A 27029-nucleotide genomic window follows, 5' to 3' on the forward strand; every position below is an offset into this window, starting at 1 on the left:
TTCGTTTCGTAAATAATTTATTCCTATTTTCTGTTGGAAGTAATTTGTAAAACAGTGTGAAAGACAAACAACAAAACAAAAATGGAATAAAGGTATTATAAAAGAAATACCCGGCTATCAGTTCTATTTTACAATATGAGTGAACAGTGGTCTACCTGAGTGTAAAAAAATACAATTTCTTTGTGATATACATTGAATCGTCTACCTATAAGGCTTCAAATACATTATTGTGTAAATAGAATTAACTAGCACTTTCTTTGGTAGGCTTATACTTACGTTTATGACTAGTTTAATAATATCACTCAGAAAATGAAAGAAAGTAACTTAGGCTTTCATCTCATTTCGTGGTGTAGACTGAACCTAAGTAGTGGTGCTTAGAAATCATTGTCAAAGACCTGTTTCTAAATGGAATTACTGGAGAAATGGAGTTTGTTCGCTCATTGTTGTTCTACGTATTTAGGAACTCGATAAATGCTAATTTGACAATAATTTCCCCAATAAACGTAACAAAATTGATTTCAGTCTTTGGTCTAGATTAAATAAATATAAATATTTATATACAAAAAATATATACAAGCGGGAGTTTCTCGAAGATTTATTTTTGGATTAGTAATAGGTTCTGTACTATCTTGGAATGGATCTGTTCATGTAAGTTTCAGTGCGTTGAGAAATAAATCTCCAAGAACTTGAAAAAACTAAATGCCCGACTCGTCACAACGTGACGTCGTTCGTTTTTACACCGACGTTCACTAACTCCCTAAATCACACAATCTCAGTACAAATTCGTGGTTTCTGTACAAAAAACGCTATACTCCGAACCTATTATACACATACTGACTATTCACACCGTCGCCTAAATTCTCCACCGTCTCCACCGTCGGATTCATAATGTTGAAAAGTATAGCGAAGATGGTGCAAGCAGCGTACACACCCAACGCCACCCACCACAACAGCTGTTCATGCAACTTCTGCTCAAAGTTCTTCAGAACCAAGAGACCGATGGTCAAACCGGCCAGAGCGCCCGTCAGATGGGCCACGTACGACACTGGCGGACCCATGGTCTCAGCGGCGTAGCGCGAGTAGATCGCGTAGCCCACATCGCACGACGCTGCAAAAATCTGTGTTTAGAACCTGAGGAAAAAACAGGAGAAGAGGGATTACCGATGGCGAGGATCCCAAAGAGTCGGAGGATCCCACACTGCATGTTATTGTAGTTGAGGAGGACGTTGGCCAAATGTGCGGCCAAGAGAGCATAGACGCCACCGGAGGCGCCCACGAGGTAGACGTCGGTGTCGAAGACGGAAGTCCCTAAGGAACCCGCCACCACGCCCGCCATGTAGATTAGCGCGACGCGCCCGGAGCCGTGCACCATCTCCAGGGGGAGTCCCACCAGCATCTGCACCACCAGGTTGAAGCCCAAGTGCAGCCACCTTGAAAAAGAAAAAAGATTGAACTTTGTCCCCAACCAATCTCGCAGGAAGTGTCTTATTGTTACTAAACAGGATGGCGTCGATTACGCTTGTTATACAACAATGGCGGCTTTCTCAACCAATCGTGTGATCGTGAGAGAGTCACGTGCTTGTAATTAACCAATTGACACTCACCCTGCGTGTAGCATCATGTAGAGTAGAAACCTCCATATTTCTATTCTTTTGTCGGGTCTGTAGATGAAGATGGAATCGATGGGTACTGGTCCTGCTGGGTTTAGTTCGCCAGTGCTGACACTATAATAAGTGAAAAAGCCCAACTGCAACAGAAAACAACACAGGTCATTAAGACGTTTAATGATTTGTTTATGGCAATTTTTGAAATTGCGCCTTGGCGGCCACGTAAGCAGCGATCCGTCTCGTGATAAGCAAAAAATTCTTTTAATAAGCTCTTTATGATCTCCTTTATTGCATTATCTCGCAGACGAAGGTTATCTCAGATTAAAGATTCCTGTAAGTCTATCGGAAAGTCGTCGGTCACTTTATCGATCGGGGTGGAGTTAATTTAGGCACATTTCCCCTACGATTTCGCCCTGTCCCCTTCGTAAAGGGTAAACAGTCGTTTTCTTCGACTTTTCCCCCAGATAATAAAGAGGTCGTTGTGCGAAATTTGAATGGTTTCCCACGTTCCTGTTTGTATTAACGAGTTCTGTAAGTATACTTCTTGCACAGGCTGAGCAAATTAGTTACATTGAACCCATCTAGAATGTGTACAAAACTACGTCTAAATAAAAGAAACACTGGCTAAATTTAACCACGGACGCATTCCATTTGGAACCAACGCCAAGGTAATTAGAATGTTTTGACTGTTTCCTTAGACGGGGCCCAAATTTCCTGTCATACCCAACGAGAAAAAATCAAGAATTTTCAGGAACGTTAGGGGAAACGCGCCTAGAAGCGACGCGCCGATGAAAAGTAGAGTAGATGCAGCGGGTAATTTCACACTTGATCCGTTCTAGAACGCGATTTTTTTCTCAAAATCAGTTTCCCACACTCGCTTCTAATTACCCGTTTATGTAACCAGTAATCGCACCCATTTCTCCATTGCAAAACCACTTATCTACCAACCCACAAGAATAACGAAATTGGGTAGTCTGGACTCTTATTTGGGGGATTTCATCTAAAATTAGTACACCATCTGGCACAGTTTCACTGGATCGGAAGTAATCAATTCACGTGACCGTAAGTTTCTGCATTTGGGGAAACACATGGCGCACGTGCCTGTGGGGCGTGCTACCCTAGAAGCTTCGAATGAACTAATTTATGATAAGTAGTTGTAATGGGCGAGATATGTTGGTACCAGTGTTGCCAATCTAAGTAAGTAAATTCTTGAAATTTCTCGTGGTAGCCCAAGAGTTACGTCAAAAATAAACGTAGCAAAATCCCGTTTAAACGTCGCGACCGCATTGGAAAGCTTCACCGCAACCGTATCAGCAATGTAATCGGAATTTAACATTTAAAATCGATTTACTTTGTTTATAATCGATCGATTAAAAAGAGGAACCGGCGCGGCGCGGCGGGCTCGCTTCCAATTTTCGTGGCGATGTAGTTTATGTGTGACCGCACCTTAAGCCAGGGGCGTAGACTATGTAATATAAACAGTGTAAAAATCGCAATTCCATCGATAATTAGAAATTGAATTTTCGCTCGCAACTGTGCCGTGCACCATCCGTATGTTGGTATGTGTAGTGCGAGAACTGAGCTGTTTTATAAGTGGCAATAAATAACGATACACCAGACATATCTGTAATTACCTCGACTAGAGTGATGATTATAATAAATAGGGGCGGGGGGCAGCAGGTGTAGTGGTCAGCGTAGTACTTCCGGTCTCTTTCGTCCGTTAGGAATTCATCCGCCACTATGTTGACCATCCTGAAAAAGACAAGTTTTAGGGAGTTTTACCACTGGGGGTGGTAGCCCCGACTGATATCAAACGGGGCTACTCCAGATTTAGCCGACAGGAAATCGGCAAGACGGAAACAATCGGAAAAAGAGCAAAACCTCGTCTGTGACAGTGTCCAGAAATAGCGTAGACGTCGTTCAAGGCGTCGGGACGCTCGCTTTGGATCCAAACTGTCGCTTTTCAAACGAATTATTTTCGTGGTTTCATATTGAGATATTTTTGACGAGATTGAGCAATTTTTTCCCGGCTGCTCCGTAAACAGACATTGGAATTTCAGTGAGGAATTCGCGGCAAAAAATAGTATCAATTTTGACAGTGTCAGTGTTACAAATGAAAACTCGGCTCAAGTTCAAAAGAATCTAATTTTACTACGAAGATTTTCCTTACCTGCGAAACAGGGGCGGCTCGACTAGAAGCAGATGGAAATCGTTTTCAGAGGAAACCTCCCGGTCTCTGTGATGGACCGCACATTTAAAACTTCTTGATCTTTTACCGGTCATCTGCAACAAAACCAACATTGATTTTCTCCGATATTTAATTGATCCCTCATCTCATTTACATCGTTTCAATTTATTTAGTTGGAGGGCGTGTTTCGTAATCTCTTCGCATTCCGATCTAATCGAAATGAATTATGAGGACACAGCCCTCGTATATACAGGGGGTGTCGCTAACCCTTTCAAACGCAGTGGCGGCGGGCTCCCGTTGCGCCTGTCTACGGTAATTATTCATTATTTCATAAAGCGCCGCCCTTTGATGCTCCCATTAATTCAAACAGATGATGGATGTGGCCGGGGAAAACGTTGTCAAAACTAACGATCGGCATTTTTTCAACCTCAAACTGTCAAACTGCCAAAGTGACGTTTTGGGGTTGACAACCAGAGCTGCCAACGCACTGGTAGAAAAATGAATAATTGAAGCCGCCGGATCCAGTTGAAAAAATCGAAACGGGATCTAGTTCTCTACCTCTGTTATTTATCGATTGCGTACTGTTAATAATACATATTTAATCGAACCATGTATTTTCGCTATGAATACTAGAAGCGTGTAATAACGGTGATAAGGTCCAGTCGGTCGGAATCGCGTAGATTCTTATGCAAATGCGAAATAGTTAAATGAGAACGTGCCAGATCGTAATCGTTTTGTTGTACTTAAGGACTCGTTTAATCTAAGTTGGCAGTACTGGTTTTTCAGACACAATTTGCTAACCGCTCATTACAGTACTACCAACGTTGCGAAAAAATAAGGATCGATCATTGGCTAAAAAGAGCGGTTTTATTAGGTTAAATTGCTGGTAATCTGTGTAATTATAACCTGGATATTAAATTATCGAGGATGATAACCATCGCAATTTCGTTATTCTAATTGGAAGGAAAAGCGACGGACGCCCGCGCTTGCCCGTTTTACAACGTTAATTACCGACATGATTGAGTTTTGATGACAGTTAGTTGAGGAAGCGACATCTAGCAGGCACTAATTTAGTTAGGGTTTTTATCTAGTGGGCACTGGAACGGAAAATCTGTTACATCACTCGTCGTGTTACCAACTTCGAAAAAAATATATCTCTGGATAGTCGTCTGATCTCTGACCCGAATTTTGCGAAGCGAATCTTTTTTGTCTTTTTTCTATTCTCACAAATCTAGATATTTCACAATAGTATTTTCACTCTCATTGTTTGGTACCTACTTTCCAATTATATGCAAATTTCATGGTCAACTTTCGCACTTAACCGGAATAATAGTGTGAAAAATGAAAATAACCACCAAAAAAAGCAATCTTATTTCGTTCCAGCCGCCATCTTGCAAGATGGCGTCTCTCCGTGCCAATTCCCAGTGAAAAATACCGTATTTCCAACGGAACGAAACAGTTTCCACGGCGTGCCAAATTGTCACAAACAAATGCCTATTAGAGCGCACAGCCTCCTCAGACTGTTGACCGCCGTTTGGACAATCAAGTGGGCTGGTTATCGTGCTCTATTTGCGGCTCCCAGGCAACTCGAAATGTTGTTAAATTTTGTCTCTCTAAAAATCCATTTTCCAGGCGGGGCGATGGAACCGGGCCTCTGGCAAGTTAGTTATGACCTGGGTAGCGGGTTCGTGGGCGCGCGTAGGTTCAGTATGGAACCCACGCGGTTCCATTGGTTCCCACGACACTGATGCAGGCTCACCTTGTCGGCTCTATAGATTCGCACCAGAGGTTAATGTCATCGGGCGGACACGCGTCGCAGATGAGCCCAAAAATGGAAATCCACATGCACAGGGGCGGATTCGGGAATTTTCATCTGGCGAGAGAGCCACTTTCACTTTCCTCCCTTGAGCTTTCTCTCGGAATTCTCCAGTTTCCGGACGCTCCGCATTTCATTGTTTTTACGGATGATTAACTGTTGATAATTGGACAAAAATACCACCGGATAATCACCGAAACCGGTCGAAGGAAGCCGTTTTGAACGAAACAAGCGGTTTAATCAATTCCGTTCGAAAAATCCGTGATCACCGATTCATCACGCTTCTCACAAAATACGGGCCTGGATGCGTTTCCGACGAATACGGTTCTGCACATCAGCTGTTTTCCATAAATTTGAATAAATTTGACGTAAGATTTATGACGATGCCGAAATTAGCTATACAGGGTGTTTTTTACCAAGCAATGACCGATCTATTTATGGAGCGGTAAATAAAAACAATTGAAGGTCGAACGCGGCGGACGCGGCGGCTTCTTTGTGTTTGTTATTGGCGAGGTTCGACCAGACTATTGTTAGAAAGCGCGGATTTGGCAAGTTCCTTCCGCGAAAAGCCATATAGGAGCAAGATGGGCCCTCGAGGAGACCCGTGCGGCGCGCCTCCATGAAATCTCCACTGATTATAAAATCGGCATGATGTAGGTGCGCTTGTGAGTTCCCGACATCAGGTATCCACATCGAGTGAGAGTCTAGGGTCATTGAATGGCGCTCCACACCTAATAACACAGACAACGTGCGGTTGGAGCCCCCGCATTTGTCTCGCCTCGTCGTGGAAATCCGTCCCGACGCCACTGCCAGTGATTCAAATCTATTTCGGCACCGGTGCGGACCCCCAACGGACGCGGTGCACTGACTCCTGCATTTTTGCGGAGCGATCAGCTGATTTTAGATGGAAGAAAGAGGTGTTTAGCGCCGGGTAAATTTAGTTTGGCAGTCGCGAAAGTGGTCGACCATATGTCGCGTCCAACGCAAGGAAATTTGAACCGCTTTCGATCCCAATTTGTCAAGACAACGCCTTTGTCCTGAATATTGATTCTGACCACACTTTGAATAATTTAGAAAGAATCAATTGCGCAACGTGGATTATGGAAACGGAGGTTTTTTACCAAACAGAACGGATCAGAATATGCGGAGATTGGGATCTTTTGATATTTTTAATTGCTTTCCTTCGCAGATCGCACGTTCTGGAACAATGCCTCAAAATAATTAAATAGTTAAACGTGAAAGCTCTTATCGTCGCTTCTCCGTTCCCCTGTGAATTTTCTCTTGTTATTGTACGCTCTATGCATTTAATTACGTAAGTGCGTGGCCTTAAAAATACACTTTACGGTAAATGTTATGCATTTCTCATTATCAGATACCAAACCGTGCGACCGAAGCAACAATTAAAAAAAATGTGGGAACTTTTATTAATTGTCGGCATGCGATAATTGCCGCAACCCGCTCATTTTCCCATGTATTACAATAAAAACGAGAAAAATGACAGACCTTTAACATTTCAACGGAAGAAAACTGCTCGAGTAAACGAACAACGTTTAAAAATAAACTTGGGCCCCCCTGGGAAATCGGGATTAGACGGTGAGTGTAATTTCCACGACTAGGTGGCGGCGAAAGTCGCCGCGCCAACGCCTCATTAGATAACAGATAAGAGTCCGCAAACTTGTCACCTTCTAATTGAGCTGTATTGCCACACACATGATTCACGAGGCTCTTCCAAAGTGACGATTAACATTAATCAGAACCAGAGTCTCAATTCCGAGTTGGGGCGACGCGACTCCTGAAGCTGCGCCAAGATTTTTTCGAAAATTAGTGTATAATTTTCTCTGGAGTTTTTTCTTTCCGTGCAGACGCCACCGTTCGCATCAAGCCGGCAATTTCGGTTCAAAACTCTTTGCATACAAGTCTGTCCTATAATTTTCGCGTGCGTTTCGGCACACTTTGGTTCGTGTCTGAAATTCGTGTGCCGCTCAACACGCAAACATATTATTGATCCGTACGACCGCATCCAAAACAAAAGAAAAGCGACGTGGAGTCGGTATGGTAGTTTTCTTTGGATTTCCGTCGCCAACCTTGATATACTTTTACCACGGCCTTCTCGATTCGAATAAACAGTCGGATCGGGTAACATTCCGACGTTAACGTGGCGGAAACGGAACTGTAGTGCGTGTACGCAATTGACTGGATCGACGTGAATCATCCGGTTGTCCTCGTCTGTGATGTCATCGAAGAACCAGACAGGTTCTTACAAGTCGCTGACATTTTCGGGGAATTAACTAGGAGAAAATGACGGAATTCCCACTATCGGTGAATCACTGTGTAGATATATCCGTGTCGTGACGGAAACAAAGGGGGGTAATTTGATCCCCGGATCCCCGGACTTACCCATTATTCATCCGTTCTCGTTTTATCCACTCAAACCACGACACAATCACACGAAAAAATCAAAGGCGACTCAAACAAATGATTTTTACAACCAACTTCACACACCTAACGTGACAACTACCGCCGGTACACTGACAATTGGCAAACTTCACACCGACTTTATTTTCTCCCACCCTATATAGTCCAGTGCGACATCACAACAGAACGGTCAGGGAACTCCCTCATTTTCACCACGCCACCTCGGATCTTTTGCCGCTCCCTGTCATACTACACGTGACTACAACCAATCAGAAGCTTGCCACAGCTAAAGTAGGGGAAAGTAGGCGGGACTTTCGTTTGATTTGTTCCTAGGTGCAATCAATTTGTTGTATTTTGGTTTTTGTTTGCTGAAATTTTCTTGTTGGTCTTTGACCGATTTTTTCGACGTTTTTTTAGATTGGGGTAATTAGGAGCTGGTGCTTGTAGGGTGGTCATGAAGCGTGACTTTAGAGGAAATGTAGGAACACCCGTTAATTCAGTTGGGTGAAATTTTTATTGCGTAACTTGTTGAAATTCATGATGCGAAAGTTTGGGGAATATGTGAATGCGGAATTTGCATTTGTCACGAGGCAATTGTCGGAACTTTCAAAGAAGTTTTCTCTGAATTTTCGAGCAATGCTTTGCGAACCGGAGGCTTCAAACGGAAGTGTCGGCGATGATTCTCAAGTAAATGCAAAACTTCTAAAATTCGATTGCGGTTGATTTTTTAGTCCTGAGCTAGTTTTAATGCACGAAACGTAGTTCTCAATGTTTTCAAAATGCAAATAAAAACTCTCTTGCATTCATCTAAACCTGATTTTTCCTGCAGAGAATGTTTTATATGCGTCAAATTTAAAATGCGATTCTGTGATTAGTTGCACAATGGGGATTTTTTTAAAAGTTGGCAATTTATTCGGAATGACAAACAAAAAACTGTCACATTTGTCAAATTGTCACCAAATTGTAGAAGCATCGGCAATATACAGAGTGATTCGTTTTAATATTAGGTAATCAACGGTTTATTTAGAACTTAAGGGAAATGTTGTGGATCCTTCTCAATGTAGAAATTATAAATTTTTTAATTTTTCTCGAATAAACTAAAATTCCAGTAGAATTCAAAACTTTAAAATTGAACTTTTGACATTAGAAACGTCAACTGCCCACTTAGTTACCACTTTCGCCAACTGTCACGTTTAGGATGTTTACTTTTCGCCAACCCTAGTAACTTTTATGTGTTGAGAATGAATATTAGTTGGTTTTGTGTAATTAATAGACACTCAAATCAGGCGAGCACATGCGATGAAGACACTTTTCGAATTTGTTTAATGGTGCAATGTTGCTTCATAATACTTATTGTCTCCGAAGTAACTTTCACTGATCTGTCATCAGTCAAATTTAATTTGCGACTACTACAAGATTTTTTTGACTCTTTTCGCGGTAATGTTTTAAAATTGTGGCTGAAGACAAACCACAAAATGACATTTTTACTAGTTAGTTTTATTGTTTAACGGTTGGTATCGCACTGTCATCAATGGACAAAAGACTACTGAACAGGAATTGGATGTTTTTATTTCCAACATAGTCGCTAGACGAGCAACTTTGTAGACTAAAAGTCACTAGATCTGTTTTTTTTATTTTTAAAATTATATTGGCCTAAAAAATGTTGTTATCACACGTCCGAAAATGCTTTTGGAAATCTTCCTGTTACTACAACTCGGCTCTGCCTCGAAATAACATTTTCCGGTCTTGTAATCCAAATAACTATTGTCTTTGCGAAAAATGTAGTTTTGTCTAATTTGGACAAAAGAAAGGACATACCCAAAAATTTCAACGCCGCCTTTGATAAATATTGCCTCTGCAGGAAAAATTACGTATATATATACCTACATATTTCGGAAGTTTCTATATTTTCAGATTCAAAAATTTCCACGATTTTCTGGTCGGAAGAATAAAAAAATGTAAAAAGAGGATAACAATTTTTTTAAGATTTTAAAGATCTAAAATCGGAAGCATTGGAAAAACATTAAAATATTACAGAGAATGCAGAAAATCTGTATTTTATTCATGTAAATCGAAGATTTAAAAAATTATGAAAATATGTATGATAATAAAGAAAAATAGCTATTTATGTAAGAATTACAAAATTTAGGTCTTCGTGGAGGAGCTTAATTATGTACAAATTACATACAAGGCTTTATATTCGATTGTAGTGAAGATGATTTCTTTCAAAAGAATGAAATTTGGCATCGAAACTTGTAACGACTTCAAAGTGCGTTGTTTTTAGTGTTATACTGACAAGCGGCCGTTGTATTTTATCATTACGGACGCCGTCTATAAAGAGCCACTTTATGGACGCTAAACGATATCGTAAACCATAGATTATTATACAATTGAACATAAAAAATAAAGCCAATCGCAAAGAACCCGAAAATTTCATTTCTAAGAGCAAATTAAACGCTGCTTATTTGGACTGTCAACATTACAGGTAGTACCAACATTAATATTCCATTCATGGCAATCAATAAGACGTGTAGTGACCCTTCATTCTTGAAACAATTATAAATCATTCATACCGTCCCCGTTTCGGGCACTATTAACCTTTCAACTCAAACCAATTAAGCCATCGACCGATTACAAAACTCTTATCTACCAAAACCGACATTCTCCTTACATTGTCTTAACCCATTTAAACCGCCACATATCCTGCATATAAAAGCAAAGATGACGCATATATCCGTGCCACGTTCAGAATACCCGATTAAAGACTCTCTCGTCCCCTGTTTTATTTTCCCAAGGAAGCACTTCTTGGAATTGACATTCGCGCAAGAATGCTAACACGAAATCGATCTCATCAACCCCATAAACAGGAGCTGTCGATCCAGATGACATGTGCGAAGCGTATTGTTTTGGGGGTCTAGACCCATCGTCTGTCTTTTGTTGAAAGATGGGGTGGTAAATGTGATGGACAGGGAAAGAAGGCGGATACCTCCAGGTGGAGGATACTCGATCTGATGCCCGGTGCACGTGATAACAACCATCTGCTGGGGCGCGTGCTATGGGAGGGTGGTAATATCTTCATGGGGATGAAATGAACGAAAATTCGGTTTGGAACGACCGTACCGCCGTCTTTTGGTTAAAACAAACATTTAGACAGGACGCGTGCCCTTTACATCTAGCAGGTGGTGGATTAGCATACCGGAAGCGTGTCCTTCGGATGCAGGAAATGTCTTATTAAATTTCAGCACACGCGCCACAAGGGAAGAAAGAAGCGGATGCGAGATTTTTCCTTTTGGATGGAGATATTTTTTAGCAGTAAATTACATCACTGACGTATTAATTACTATTCAAATAGGATCGATCGGTTCCTCAAGTCGGTTACGCCCTCTTATGATGCAAAGCGATGATTTAGGTTATTCCCTTAATTTATATTTATTAAGGCTTCTTAACCCTTGGACGAGCCCCTGCCAACCTTTTTACTACCGCATAATGGACCTGTCGGAATGCGTGGCTACGATTTTTTCGGCCTATCGCTTCTAAATTATTAGATAATTTAATCCAAAATACCGATCGTTATCTTTATTGAGGAATTTTAAACTGGAAACTGGGATAATGATTATCGAATTTGGAGCAGAACACGACACCTTGAGAAAAACAGTTGTTTTCAAATAATGTGACTCATCTCTAATCTGAGGCGAGGAAGAATCGTCCATAAAAATTCCTTCGCGTTCGTATTGCACATTTTTCTTACGACAATTTGAACCATCATATGGGTGGGTATCAGATTTTCCCATAACTTATCGTGAAATGCGTCAAAAGTAACGCGGGCGCCGTCATATGACTGATAACAGCCCGTTACCAAACAGTTTTTACGAATTCGTGTCAATATTGACCGAGGTAAAAAGTCAACTAATATTTACCGGAAGAATCACTAAGACAGCAGTAGCTTTCATTTTCTGGCGGAGATCTCCCGTAAATCGCAATAAATTTTCTGGATAATTATTGAGAAATTCGCTCAGAGTTACAATTCATTACCAATGCCACTGATGCATGGCATAATGTATTATTTAATTGGAGATAATTATATTAATCTTCAGGAATTGCCAGTGAATAAAATACGATACAAAGTCGCTGATATTACCTGTTTGGCTTATTTATTATTAGTGAAGTAATTGGTGATAAGAGGACATGATTTGTTAAATGTAAATCGAACTTTATCTTTGAAGCACACGAGACAAATTTTCAGTCAGGGCAAGTTAAAAATTGCCTTTATTTCTTGACTAATTTGGGATCTTATTGAAAATGAAAATTTCTAAATTTTGTGTCTGTTATTCTACTATTTTGACTTTTGCTGCAGTTAATAAACAACTCAAAAGAAGCAACTTCCGCAAATTTCGTTGCTTTAGAACGAAAACTGACGAAATTAGGAATTTTATTACAAAGTGTTGGACATTTTCGGCTCTTTTGGAAAATAAAAATTTGTAAATTTTGTGCCTTTTATTCCACAATTTTGCAATTTGCGGAAGTTAATAAGCAACTCAAAATTAGTAAACTCTGAAAATTTCATTGCTTTTGAGCGAAAACTGACAAAATTAGGAATTTTATTACAGTATTGAACATTTTTGGCTCTTCTTGAAAACAGAAACTTTTAAATTTTGTGTATTTCATGTTACAATTTTGCAATTTAAGGCAGTTAATAAACTACTTAAAATTAGTAAACTCCGAAAATTTCATTACTTTAGAACGAAAACTGACAAAATTAGGAATTTTATTACAAAGTGTTGCACATTTTCGGCTGTTTTTGAAAGTGAAAATTAGTAAATTTTGTGGTTTATATTCTACAATTTTGCAATTTGGGGAAGTTAATAAACAACTCAAAATTAGTAAGTTCCACAAATTTCATTACTTTAGAACAAAAACTGATGAAATTATATAAGAATTTTGTTGGACTATTTTGGCTGTTTTTGAAAATGAAAATTTCGAAATTTTGTGTCTTTTATTCTAGAATTTTGCCTTTTGGTACAGTTAATAAACAACTTGAAAATAGGAATCTCTGAAAAATTTCATCCCTTTAGAACCAAAACTGATAAAATTAGGAATTTTATTACAAAGTGTTAGACATTTTTGGCTTTTTTGGAAAATAAAAATTTGTAAATTTTGTGCCTTTTATTTCACAATTTTGTAATTTGGGACAATTAATAAACAACTCAGAAATAGGAACCTTCGCAAATCTATTGCACAAGTACGAAAACTGACGAAATTAGGAATTTTATTTCAAAGTGTTACATATTTTCGGCTGTTTTTGAAAGTGAAAATTAGTAAATTTTGTGCTTTTTGTTCTACAATTTTGCAATTTGGGGTAGTTTATAAACAACTCAAAAATAGTAATCTCCGCAAATTTCATTCCTTTAGAACGAAAACTCACTAAATTACGAATTTTATTACAAAGAGTTAGACATTTTCGGCTCTTTTGCAAATAAAAATTTGTAAATTTTGTGTCTTTTATTCCACAATTTTGCAATTTGCGGCAATTAATAAGCAACTCAAAGTTAATAGTCTCCGCAAATATCATTACTTTAGAACGAAAACTGACGAAATTAGGAATTTTATTACAGTGCTGAGACATTTTCGGCTGTTTTTGAAAATAAAATTTGTAAATTTTGTGCCTTTTATTCCACAATTTTGCAATTTGCGGAAGTTAATAAGCAAATTAAAATTAGTAAACTCTGAAAATTTCATTGCTTGTGAGCGAAAACTGACAAATTTAGGAATTTTATTACAAAGTGTTGAGACAATTTCGGCTCTTTTTGAAAATAAAAATTTGTAAATTTTGTGCTTTTTGTTCCCCAATTTTGCAGTTTAGGGCAGTTAATAGACAACTTAAAGTTAGTAATTTCCACAAATTTCTTTACTTTAGAACGAAAACTGACGACATTGCGAATGTTATTATAAAATGTTGAACTTTTTTGGATCCCCGTGAAAATAAAAATTTGTAAATTTTGTGCTTTTTGTTCCCCAATTTTGCAGTTTAGGGCAGTTAATAGACAACTCAAAGTTAGTAATTTCCACAAATTGCATTACTTTAGAACGAAAACTGACGACATTCCGAATGTTATTATAAAATGTTGAACTTTTTTGGATCCCCGTGAAAATAAAAATTTGTAAATTTTGTGTCTTTTATTCCACAATTTTGCAATTTGAGACAGCTAATAAACAACTCAAAAATAGTAACCGTTGCAAATTTCATTGCCCAAGAACCAAAACTAACGAAATTAGGAATTTTATTAGAGTATTGAACATTTTTGGCTTACCTGAAAACAGAAATTTCTAAATTTTGTGTATTTTAATCTACAATTTTGCAATTTAAGGCAGTTAATAAACTACTCAAAATTAGTAAACTCCGAAAATTTCATTGCTTTAGAACGAAAACTGACAAAATTAGGAATTTTATTTCGAAGTGTCGGACATTTTCGGCTCTTCTTGAAAATAGAAATTTGTGAGTTTTGTGTCTTTTATTCCACAATTTTGCAATTTGGGGCAGTTAATAAAGAACTCAAAGATAAGAACCTCTGCAAATTTCATTGCTGCAGAACTAAAATGGTCAGAAATACAAATTTTTGAAAAAAAAATACAAATTTTTGATTCATTTTAAGACTTTTTTAAAAATTTTGTTTTCCGCTCTATAATTTTGCAATTTGTTAATCAATTAAGCTATCAACAGTAGAAGTGGTACGATTAAGATTGAAGTGAAATTTTGAAAATTTCCGGATCATCCTAAAATGAAAGGTCTAAAGCGATCCTATCGAAGGATGTCTGAATGAAAAAATCGCGTTATGTTGTCTTCCAGCTACCACCATTTCCGATGAAATGTTGTATTGCGCCGTCACGGACCTGAAGAGCAATTCCGAATCCAATATCGGGTGCTTTATCTTCTAGCTCAAACGGAGCGGTCAATTATGAAAAATCAATTATAATTGGGAAGATGACCGAGTAAGATGAGGGGAATACCTGTCGGCGCCTTGTGGCGTCTGCAGCGCCTTGGGTGCGATGGGTTGTCTGGTGTTCAGCGGTGATTTATCGCCTGGCCAAACACCATCGTGTTGTATGTCGATGGGTTTCTCAAACACTCTCTATCTGGATCGTATACCTAACCTAACACGGCCGCATTTGTCTACTTTGCTACATCACGACATAAATATTATAGTCAACACGACACTGAGAAAAAGTCCTGGGAACAGAACATGTTAATTAACTTACCCCTCTTTCTATTCGCTTTATCATCGAATTTCCAGAGATGGTTCATTTAGATTTCTTTAAGGTGGCGACAGTGTAGGTGGTCTGTTTGTAAAGAAAAATTCGTCTCGCTTAATGGGCATTTCATGATTTGTAGAATATTTGTGTTGGATTCTGTATAGAGATTTCGCTGCGCCAAGTGTGTAAATTATTTATTCAAACATAACGGTTTGTCGTCGGTAGATACTACGGGCATTTTTATTTTATAAATTGCTTCATTATCAATGCGGGATTTTCAAAAATATCCCGCTTTTGTCGGTAGCGCATTCCGTTCCTTTTCAACGGGAAACGCATAATCACACGACAGGCGGATGCCGAGACAAAAATCACTACATTACTGGAATCTCCGCTTTAACAAGGCCTTAGATTTGAACGTGTGGTGGTGATTTGAATGCCTCGACAGAAAAGACGCATTTCACCAGTGTCTCTATTAACAAATTGTCTCGATTGGTATTCCATCTAGCTACAGAACTACACATCCTTCGCCTTTCCGAAAATGCAGTCGAAGAATTCCATTCGAGTCACGCCAAGCTATCAAACTGGAAGTGGAAGCCACTCCGATGAAACTTTAAACACTTTAAAATATTTAAAGACTTTGAAAAGCAGCAGCGTCGCACGCGTCAATTATCCACCGGACTTGGAGGATAAATTATATAATTTTCCTTAATGGGAGTAGGCATGTAGACTCATTGACCAAAAGCAACACCGGAAGCTCTTCATTGACCATATCCGGTGGTGTCGCAATATCCTTTGTCTTTACTATTATCATTCATCGCCATACCCACTACCCACAGAGCGATTCATAAATCTATCCATTCATTACCGGTCAGTGTGGGAAGTTCACTATTTCGAAATTACGTGTGTGGTTAGTGAAAGTAATTTTTTGTCACTTGGTGCATTTTTACACGAGTTCATTGTCTTGAGCGCAGCTCTGCAGTCGACCGAAAAGCTGATTTCCGACACGAGCCAACTTTAGAAACGCTACGTTGATCTTTATATTTCCTTTACAATTGCAAGAGGTAATTAAGGAAATGCGCTGTCGCACCTGCCGAGGAAAAGTTTGGGGGATTTTCCACCCTCTTGGAACAAAGAGTGTTCCACATGAAGGGCCGCGTCACGGTCCCAATCTTTCTCTTTGTGGGGAGGACGAGGGCCACCTGTCGCAAGGCACGCGTCAACACCTGGTTTCGCTCCGTCTACGACGCAAAACAGGAAACTTAATTATAGACAACTGTTCCCGACGAACAAACATTTTTTCTTCAACAATTCCATACAGCGATTAACATTAATTGGACACGAAGAATTTTTAATTCTTCTTTCCAGGAATGTCGTTTACTGTTAGATGTATGACATACGGTCAGAACATGCAGGTGCAGAAGCCGACCGATTTCTTCTTCCTCTGCAAAGTTGAGTTCAATCGACGCATGTTTAGAAACGGAGAATTTGGTGCTTTGCACTTTCCCACGTCCCAGACAATCTACTCTTGCAACAATTATCTGTTATCGTCTTTCATATCCACGATTATCGACGACACAGGTGTAAACCGATAAAACGAATAGCTCTTTGATATCGGTATCTCGTCAGCAATATCTGAAACTTTCCACTTTGATGGCCACAAGGGCTCCCACCTGCCACTGCCGTCGTGCTCAACTTGACCTACCGCTTACAGACAGAAATCAGCTCAGCAACTTCATAATTGCGCTGTACTACAATTTCACTCCAGGTAAAGCTCGTCCTCCAAATCCCCAAAAGCCTTTCCCGAGCACGTGTTCCGTGAGAAAACGCGAATCTTGGATAGTTTTTCTGTAAATTTCTTCAGGTAAAAACGTGCGTTTGGGACCGAATAATCTTGAATTAGTATTCGGTGCGAGGTTCTCCGACACTTTGCATTGTAAAATTGGAATTTTATTTTATTGTGTGACGAGATAATGGAAAAATAACATTGTTACGATGGTGTGGCGGTATGTTTTCTTTTAAAATGAGGCACGTTTGCGCGTTGTTGCTTCTGGTGTCAGAAGGAATTCGTTATGCTAGTCGAATTCGTGCCACCTACCAAGAATCCGAGGATTTACCAGAAATTTTCGCTTTCGACTGGAAGGTGTGCTACCGCACGCACCCACCCTAGTCTGCATTTCTCAGTGTCAAACCGCCCTAATCGAAACATTTACCTACCACCGACAGGTTTTAATCTAAATCTAAACAAACACAGCACAAAAAAAATCGATGATAACAAAGGTGGGAGTCGGAAAAAAGACAAATCAACTAAATAAAACCGTACGAATGGTGTCTACGTTCTCACGACCGGCACCACATGACTCAGACAATGAATATATAAAATAATCATTTATCGTGGGCGGCTGTGTGTGTGTTCTTTGACCAAGCCCAAGCAAAAAACCATAACAACCACCGACTCCAGATCAGGACTGAGTTATATGTGTTTACCAGGACGGAAATTTTGGGGTTCGTCCCCGACAGTTTGCCCCCGGCAATTGGTCCCCGACAATTTGTCCCCAATGCAATTTGCCCCCAGTTTAATTTGTCACGGTGTGATCTTTGATAATAATTGAAGAATGTGATTTACATAATTTGTAATGTTCGACAAATAGGTACATCACCTACATACAAAACGCAATTTTCCCGAAAATTCATGACAAAAACTGTATGGGTGAGGGGGGCATAGTGGGGTACCGGGGCATAGCGGGGTAACACTCCTGCTGCTCAAATCAAACGCCGTGAAAAAAGTCGAATAGCGTGTTTTGATTGGTTGTTAGTTGACAGTTAACCACGTGTGTTTTATAAAACAAAATGTGAAAACCTATATGTTTTATAAAACAAAATGTGAAATTCAGTGTTTTCGTTAAAAAATTCGCGAAGTTAGGGAGCAAGTTTTTTTCAAATCTAGTCATACAAATGTAGTGGCTAAATATGATGAACCTGCTCATTTATGTGCAATATGCATTGATGCCTAAGTAATTTTAAAATGTTACTTTTTCTAAGTAGGTACACAGTTATTCAAAAATTTGATTTCCCCATAGGGTATCCCACTTTGCCCCTATGTGCGGGGCAAAGCGGGGCAAATCCCATTTTTTAAAATAATGCTCACATGTCATAAGTTTTTTATGGTAATCAAACAAAGTACAACAAAAATCATCCGCAATACATTAGTCTATGATATTTAGTAAAAAAAATTTGTTAATTTCTATTATTTTAACATGCGTGGCTAATTGAATGTTAAGTACCCCACTATGCCCCACTCTCCCCTACCAAACTTCGGATATCAACATCTCGCTTATTTTTTCGAGTAAACTTAAGTTATTATACATCAGTGTACGCAGAATTTTCCGCAGACTCCAAATCTGGGATTTAAATTCAGACCCGACAACAAATAACTGAGGTATGGCCGATCAAAGTTTCGGAAGTTGATTTTCATTTTTCCTCATTTTTTCTAATTTTTAAAGTTAAATATCTCGGAAACTATTTGAGATATTGAGATGCGGTTTGCGCCATTCTTTTTCTCGGCTTATTTTACGTTAGAAAATGTTCTCAAAAGTTGAAAATTCGATAGTCGATTTTTCGCGAAAAAAAATTACGACTCAAACGATGAAAATTTTTTATTTTTTTTATTTTTGGCCATAGCTTGTAAAGTATTTGTCCGATCGATCTCAAATTTAGCCAGTACATAGATTTCTAGTTCCTCATTCGACTGATGTGTAATTCAAAGCTATTAAACGTCGTTTTCATTTTGAAAACATTGATTGAAAATCACCCTAAAATGACGTTTTCAAAACAGTTTTTGGCCAATTTACAAGTTTATTTATTATGCAAACTTAACAAATCTGGGCTCATTTTACGCATAATGTCACGCTGAATCCAAAACCATGAGAATTTTCAATATTCGTCAACAAATAACTGAGTTATGGTCGTTTGAATTTTTGGGTTGTCGCCAGAGGTCCAAATTTCTGAAGGTTCGAAACAATTCGTGCTCGATATCTCGGAAACTGTTTCAGATATTAAGATGCGGTTTGCGCCATCGTTTTTCTCGCGATTTTTTACGTAAGAAAAAGTTCTTTGATTTTTCTACAGTCGAAATTTGCAAATTTTCGCAAAAATTCACGACTAAAACTATGCCAAATTTCTGATATCGATATCTCGCTAATTTTTTAGAGTAAACTTAAGTTATTATACATCAGTGTACGCAAAATTTTCCGCAAATTCCAAATCTAGGATTTAAATTCAGATCCGACAACAAATAACTGAGTTATGGCTGATCAAAGTTTCGGAAAGTTGATTTTCAATTTTTCTCATTTTTCGTAATTTTAAAGTTAAATATCTCGGAAACTGTTTGAGATATTGAGATGGGGTTTGCGCCATTCTTTTCCTCGGCTCATTTTACGTCAGAAAATGTTCTCAAAAGCCCAAAATTCGATAATCGTTTTTTCGCGAAAAAAAATTCCGACTCAATCGATGAAAATTTTTTATTTTTTTTATTTTTTGCCATTGCTTGTAAACTATTTGTTCGATTGATCTCAAATTTGGCCAGGAGATAGATTTCGAGCTCCTCTTTCGACTGATGAATAATTTAAAGCTATTAAACGTCGTTTTCATTTTGGAAACATTGATGAACAATGATTGAAAATTACCCTAAAATGACGTCTTCAAAACAGTTTTTGGCCAATGCCTCGTTTATTTATTAAGGAAACTCAGCAAATTTGGGGCTCATTTTACGCATAATGTCACGCTGAATCCAAAACCATGAGAATTTTCAATATTCGTCAACAAATAACTGAGTTATGGTCGTTTGAATTTTTGGGTTGTCGCCAGAGGGCCAAATTTTTGAAGGTTCGAAACAATTCGTGCTCGATATCTCGGAAACTGTTTCAGATATTGAGATGCGGTTTGCGCCATCGTTTTTCTCGCGATTTTTTACGTAAGAAAAAGTTCTTTGATTTTTCTACAGTCGAAATTTGGAAATTTTCGCAAAAATTCACGACTAAAACTATGCCAAATTTTTGGTTTGCGCCATTTTTTGTTATTAAAAAGTGTTATTAAAAGCCCAAAATTCGATAGTCGATTTTTCGCGAAAAAAAATTCCGACTCAAACGATGAAAATTTTTCATTTTTTTTATTTTTGGCCATAGCTTGTAATAATTGCCGGGGACAACTTGTCGGAGGCGAACTATCCGCAAATAAAAATTTTTTGACCATTGGTACCACTGCGTTTCGTCTTGGCAGCCCTGCTAGAGAGAAAAAGACGGCGACTGGACATTCCTGGCGCGGCTATAATGTCACTCCCTATCTAAACGTCTTAATTTTGTGACACCACTTATAAACTAGTATTGTCTTATCGCTGATCCGGACTGAGTTTAGAGGCGCTCTCGTGACCACTAGAACCGAACCAGTCAATTATTTCTTAAACTGTGACAACTTTAATCTAATTAAGGTTAGTTCGGCCACCAACCGTAACTGATATCGAGAGAAAGATATCCCAAGAATCCATCCAGGTCCTTATAAACATGCCCAGCTTGAGACGATTTTTTCACGTTTACAGAGCTTTCCATTAGACGTTTTATCTGACAAATTGATGGGAGAAGTGGCGGCGTTTTTATTTCACAGTCGTTTGAATATGATCCTCGAAAGGCTTAACGATTCGTGAAAGACTACACTGAAAGGTTTATGGGGTGATTAGCAAAACAAGAAGATGGTTTAATGGAAAAATTGGTCTTGATTGTCTTAAATTCGGCTGCCTACATATACTGTGATGACCCGTTGTTGAAATTCGGTCTTTATATTGCTACTGTCTGGAATGCGGTGAAACCACCGAAAAATCCCAAGACATTTTCAACAAAGAGCCGATTTAAACGGCCCCCGAAGAGCCCTCCGACAATGCCCTTATAAAAATAAGACGTAAATCCTGCATGCATTCATCCGATTGTTACACTTGTTAGCAAATAGTCCGTGTGGAATTTTCGAGCTAATGACACGGAATTTTTAGTGAAAACGTCAAAACGTCTGTGGGTAACCGGTGTGAGGACAAAAGATCCCCGCAAATACGTTTACCGAAATCGGATGAGGATGCGGCGGTCCGAAAAATTCTAATAGCATTAAGTGTCATTGTTATATTTATCCAGGGAGCCCCCTAATTACGAATTTGCGTACTCGCCTTGGGAAGTGCCCCCGGGGCTCCCGTCCGCTTTGAGGCCCCCAGGCGGTCGGCTGGTCGTACAATTAAAGAGGCAGGGAGAGGAGTGTCGGTAGGTCTGGATGGCCGGTTGTGTTTTAAAATTATAGCGCACTTTCGGTGGCGAGGAGAGCGTTTTTGTACGGAATGATGGGATGGGGCGAACGTATGGAGCACCTGCCGCATCTCGTTACTCTCCTTAACATTTTTCGCTTCTTGCCGTCTTCTTCTTTCTTGTGCCAAGAATCAGATCGCGACCACACCGGGATCGATTAGCATTCTTTACATACTGACGCACATCACTTCGTAACTGCGCCGATTAATGATGGAATCTTGGGCCGAATTTACATGATGGGTCTGACATGGGCACAAAGATACGAATTTTTTTCGAAAAAACGCTGCTTGGTGCTCTTGTTCGACCAGTTGTAATCCCATCCGTCAACAAATCGAAAATCCGACCGCAAAGCTCGATCGATAAATTACAAGGCCTCTAAAAAATCAACAATAACACATTGATCTACACCCGACAAAAAACTGAATAATACCGAAATGACAAGCCTTCCACTGAGACATTCTGATGTGTTATTTATTGATATGCTGGAAGCGTTTGTTCAACTTTTCAATTCCATATTTTTCATAGGACGACATGAATAAACCATTGCGTGTCGTTCGGCGACTGTTTACACAAAAAACGCGGAATTTTTGGGGAACACAACCGAAATATTTATCTCGAAATTATAACTGAACCCGCAACTATTTACAATATTCCAATATTACCATCGCATGCCCAAAAAACTTCGAAAAATCTAACGGAAGAAACAAAACTGGAGAACACGCGTTGAAATTAAACTGAGTCTGCTAGTCGATGATTATCCTTTTAAAAATTCTAGCAAAAACTGGTGTATAATTAGAGAATTATAATTTAAAAGATGTTTGAAATATTTTTAAACGGGTCGCTATTAACAGAAACGCGATGGGGTTAGTGCCTCAAGTTTTTTTAGAATAAAAGTCTATTAAGTTTAGCACGCTCTCGCCTGGAGCCCCCATATTCTATTTATTCAGATTCACCGCCTCGGCTGTGTTGGCATTGATCACAGTGTATTTCTTTGAATCACTTACTCGCCGACCTCGCCTATAAATTTTTATTTCCACCCCAAGACGCGCGTCAACCTCCACGTTTTATGAGTCGGCATAAGAGATCATGACAAAAGCAACGCCTAATTTCCGCCTGTGTAAAATCGCAAAGCAAACACGATCCTGTTTACCATCACAATAACAAACAACAAAACGAGAACCAACAGAGAGAGAGGTCGTTTAGCGTTTAGAAACGCAAATAATTATAATTCGGCTCTGGACTGATTACAGGGTGGACCATGCCAGAAGTCGGCGGTGCAATCAACAAGAGTAGGCCGTGACCAAGCCGTTTTTTGCAGCTGGAAATTGCTTATTAGGAAATGTCACAAATCTCAAGTCAAGTTGCGTCGCCGCAAATGTGAAAATGCCATTTGGCATTCGTGGCGGTTCCGGGCTAAGTAGTGGCTGTCAGCGCTAAACGATCGTTTGCCCTATTATCCTAGTGCGGTGTCCTTGATATAGGTGGTCTCTGGTCATTAGTAACAATTGCGAACGGTGTGTTCATCGCCTCCGACGGCGGCAAAAGGAAATGCCTTCTTTCGTTTGTCCAAACCGCGCCGCTGTGTGTAAAGGTGCTATTCCCAACGATTTATTCTTACCGTAAATGATGAAGAAATTAATCCAATAAATGATTTATCATTCTTTTTGGAAAGGATAATTGAAACTGTCATTCTTAATTTCGGCCAGAAAACTAATTTATTTACTTATTTATTTATTTATGTTGCCCGCTCACTTCAAAGAACTGCACTTTAATTAATTTCTGTAATTTTTTTCTTTCTTTGGTACAGCACGCACCAATCAGATGACGGGAAACTCGATGCAATTATGTGCGAAATTTAATTAGGGAATATGAAATTTACATATTTGAAGGAAACGATTTATTTTATCTGCTTCTCCGGTCGATAATTAAATTAATATGAGAGCAGGAAATGCGAGGATAAAGTACGGGGCTTGTTAACGGCTTGAACTTTGATGAAACAATAAAGGTAAGAGCAGAGGCGGCTAGAGTGCTTTACGAGCCCATATTCTAAATTTAGAATGTCAATATTTTGACTTGGGACCAAAGATCCTTCAGTCTTTCCCCGGATTCGTTTGGAAGGCGCTCTTTGGTGCGAAGGGTGTATGGTCCTGGTGCCGGCCCTGCCGTCAGTGAGTTCTTTGTGTAAACAGCACAAACTCAAAATCATCGTCGCCTTGAGATCTTCCTTTATCGTGAAACCGTGACAAAAATAAAAATAAAATCACATAATTAACGCCCAATTTCACGTGGCCACCTTTCTGAAAAGAAAGACATCCACGTAAAAAGAACACACAAATTGACCACCCAAAATCCAATAAAAGGGCGGTACCGTTCCATTTGTCCTGTTTTTTCAAGCGCCCATCTCTCTTCAACCCAACAAATTAGTGTTATTAACCATCTGACTCGCTATGGTACCAATGGTAGGATAGTACTCTTACTTTCTGATGAACCCATGATGATGTCTAGATGACACGGACACAAAAACGGGAATATTTCGTCTGGGACAGGGCGCCGATCTGACGATAACAAGTGACAAACGTGCTGCACCCATGGCTCCCATGTTATGAATACAAATATGCCGTTTCCATAACACCGCCGACAACCCACTCGTCATCGCAGTTGCCGTGGATACTATGCCGTTCCACGGACCACTTTGATGAAGGCGAAGAATAACAATAAGACACATTTTAATATTTTATTAATGTTCTTTTGATACCGGACCTGACTTCTTCTACATATTTCTTCTTTTAAGGGACCGACAGAGGCGACGCCGGACCCCATCGTAAATGCCTTTTTTATTAATTTGTTTTCGCGGGCAGACTATTTATGGCCGTGCCGGTGATACCAAAGAACCCAAAAATATTACCACATTGTCCACCAAAAATCAACCAAATTCCTTTGTCGCAATTAATTACCGCCTCGCCGCCGGTAGCGCCACCATCGCGATCTCCTCGGATTATCCCCTCATTATCTTTCCGCTCCGTTGCTCCTTCGTCCAAATCTATTCTCTTCGTAAAGATGAAAATTAAAATTGACTAATCGCCGGCGTTCATCTGTTTTTATTTTTTGATCTCTCTCGTTCCTACCACAGAACCGAAACCAGTTCCTGAATGTCGGTGCAATAATTTTCGCAATGAGCTTATCGACTGAGTTTCAGGTAGGTAGTGGGCCTCCTGATGAAGGTGCACCACCCGCGTTCGGCCTTGAAATCGACCGTCGTCGCAATGCGAAGAATTCGCCAAGTTCATCGCGACAAAAACAATCAGTCTTACTTTCGACGGGTTTCTTCTAGTGTAATCTTCCGTTTTTTGGGAAGGGAAGTATGAGAAGGAGGCGTTTTTGCACGTCTGAGATCATTTCGGGACAATTCTCGGAAACGTTTTCAAGTAGAACACTTTTGGGGCCACCAGAAAGTCACTCAAGTGCCAAAACACAGCGCCGGCAAAAAGTTTTACCTCGGTTTTGCTGCTTTTTTTACTTGCGGTCAATTTTTCACTCCAAAATAATCTACTAGATGTTCTTCAACCCTTTAACTGCACAATTAAAACGTGAAAAAAAATTAAATTTTCGCTCAGTGGCTTCAATGTGATCAGCGTTTCTGAGGGTTGTTGACTTTAGTTCCGTTAATTAATTCGAACTAAATTAGCTAAAGATTTCAGGTAGCTATAGCACTGCTATAACCGCTTTAATCTAATTACGTTGTTGCGGTTCGAAGTATGTCACTCTTAATTACGACATAACCATTTGTCCAATTGACGTAAATACCGTTTCGCCATGATTAGTAAACTAATCCATAACCACCTCCAATTACCTTTTTTTGTGTAAAAACCGCATTTTTACCTGAATAAGACGTCATGCCCCTCTGAGAGCACCACACACGGTGACAAAAACCCCCCGTCGTCTCGTCCCCTTTCACCCCCATCGTGTCGCTGAACAATAGTCATTTGAAAAAATATGTCTTTCACTAGCCGAACTAACTCACTGTTGTGACTACTTTGTCGGTGTGAAACGGGCATAAAGAGTACCGGATTTGACCATGTTATTTATTGCTTGTCATACTAACGAGGAATTTGAAAAATGTCATTATCGTGGGCGGTTTGTTAACTTTATGGTTAATCAAACGAATTAGGTAGACAATTTGTTAAACGTGGCATCTTCCACATTTTTCATTAGCATAAATCAACGGTTTGGGAGGAACCGAAGAATCGAAATAAACGTGTGATTATAAACAAATTAACCGGAGGATAATGGAAATATAATGAAATGTCAAGGGGAATTTAAGTGCTTTTCGGAATTTGCAATAAGACAATGTCTTGGTAATGACCCCTTAAAAAATCGCAGGGGGCTTGGGATAATACCAACCGAACGGCACTGATTGTTCGGAAACAATCAAACAACAGCGCTTTGTTCTACTCATTCTTTTTAACTTCCCTCTTTAACAAACAAAAACTCACCACGTTGACAAAGTCTTGAAATGTTATCGCCGGTGTTGTGGCAGTCCTGGCTTTTTCTAATAAAATCTCGCGTTTTCCGGTTCCCACTCGGTGCCGGAACTCGGGCTCGGACATCGCCGAAATCAGATCGGACCATGGGATTTCCCCGAAACCTTCCGGGTCGTACTAAAACCATCTTTGTACAAACATTTCAACCTTTCCTTACATACCTTGTCGAAGAACTGGCGCCATTGCTGAAACACAACAATAAAAAAAATGACTTGAGAATCCCAAAAAATACAACCAGTGGTGCCAACTTTACTAAGAAATTTAATTACATCTCTGAGCAGGACTCTCCTTAGCTCGGCCTCGTCGGACTCGCTCCCTAGATCCGTGTGATCGGTGTCGTAATGATCCGGGTCGTGATCCGGAAACGAAACCAAAGATCCGGTGATTGTAGCAATGTGTCCGGGTTCAATACCGGATTCTTCGGATTGTGCATGCGTCAAGTTCAAGATGTGGGTTGTAGAGGGCGACACTCGATGGGGCCACGCGGAGTGCGATAGCATAGTACCGGAGCCTGCATATGCCGGTTTGCGCCGCGGCTAAACTACTGAAAATAAATTCGAATTTAAACAAAATTACTCATATAAAACATTAGTCAATATTGTAAAAAAATCTGGGAATGATTTTCAGTCAGGTGCGTGCATAGGTGCCAATTTTAAAAGAAAATTACTCGTCCTTACCTGCTAAAATGGTCAATATAACAAAATTTTCGCTACGAAACTAAAAAACCGCGCGATTCCTCAAAGAAAAATTAAAATAAATCAACAAAAACACACTTCTCGTCGACGCTTTCCGCACTGTCGCGATTTCCACTTTTCCCTAAACGTCAAACGGTGGAAATTCATCCTAAAGTCCCTAATGTACTGTTCTTTTTAGGGAGAA

General features: G+C 39.6%; 1 protein-coding gene across 2 annotated transcripts; it reads right to left on the reverse strand.

Moving 5' to 3' along the window:
* On the reverse strand, positions 1 to 27001 carry stet (rhomboid serine protease stem cell tumor). 2 transcript variants are annotated; one of them, XM_088041996.1, is made up of 9 exons: positions 26828 to 27001; positions 26420 to 26691; positions 26312 to 26335; positions 26103 to 26267; positions 3778 to 3890; positions 3242 to 3359; positions 1605 to 1747; positions 1162 to 1430; positions 1 to 1108 (listed from the first exon to the last, which is right to left on the reverse strand). In XM_088041996.1, exons 2-9 carry the CDS (start codon positions 26648 to 26650, stop codon positions 807 to 809), a joined length of 1365 nt encoding a protein of 454 aa, XP_087898122.1. In that variant the 5' UTR covers positions 26651 to 26691; positions 26828 to 27001; the 3' UTR covers positions 1 to 806. The 2 variants fall into 2 exon arrangements, with proteins under 2 accessions (XP_087898122.1, XP_087898121.1); XM_088041995.1 differs by having other exon boundaries at positions 26420 to 26694.
* Positions 27002 to 27029: the final 28 nt, after the last annotated feature.

This window comes from Gnatocerus cornutus, chromosome 7, assembly GCF_029298725.1.
Source record: "Gnatocerus cornutus isolate USDA-ARS CGAHR chromosome 7, icGnaCorn1.1, whole genome shotgun sequence".
Classification (NCBI taxonomy): domain Eukaryota; kingdom Metazoa; phylum Arthropoda; class Insecta; order Coleoptera; family Tenebrionidae; genus Gnatocerus; species Gnatocerus cornutus.

Bases quoted from the DNA above. Each gene is read 5' to 3' on its own strand.
- stet (XM_088041996.1), bottom strand. From the start codon at position 26,650: ATGCTATCGCACTCCGCGTGGCCCCATCGAGTGTCGCCCTCTACAACC. The intron at 26,268-26,311 runs GTATGTAAGGAA...AGATGGTTTTAG, and splicing joins GGCGCCAGTTCTTCGACAAG to TACGACCCGGAAGGTTTCGG. The intron at 3,360-3,777 runs GTAAGGAAAATC...TGTCTTTTTCAG, and splicing joins GAGCCGCCCCTGTTTCGCAG to GATGGTCAACATAGTGGCGG.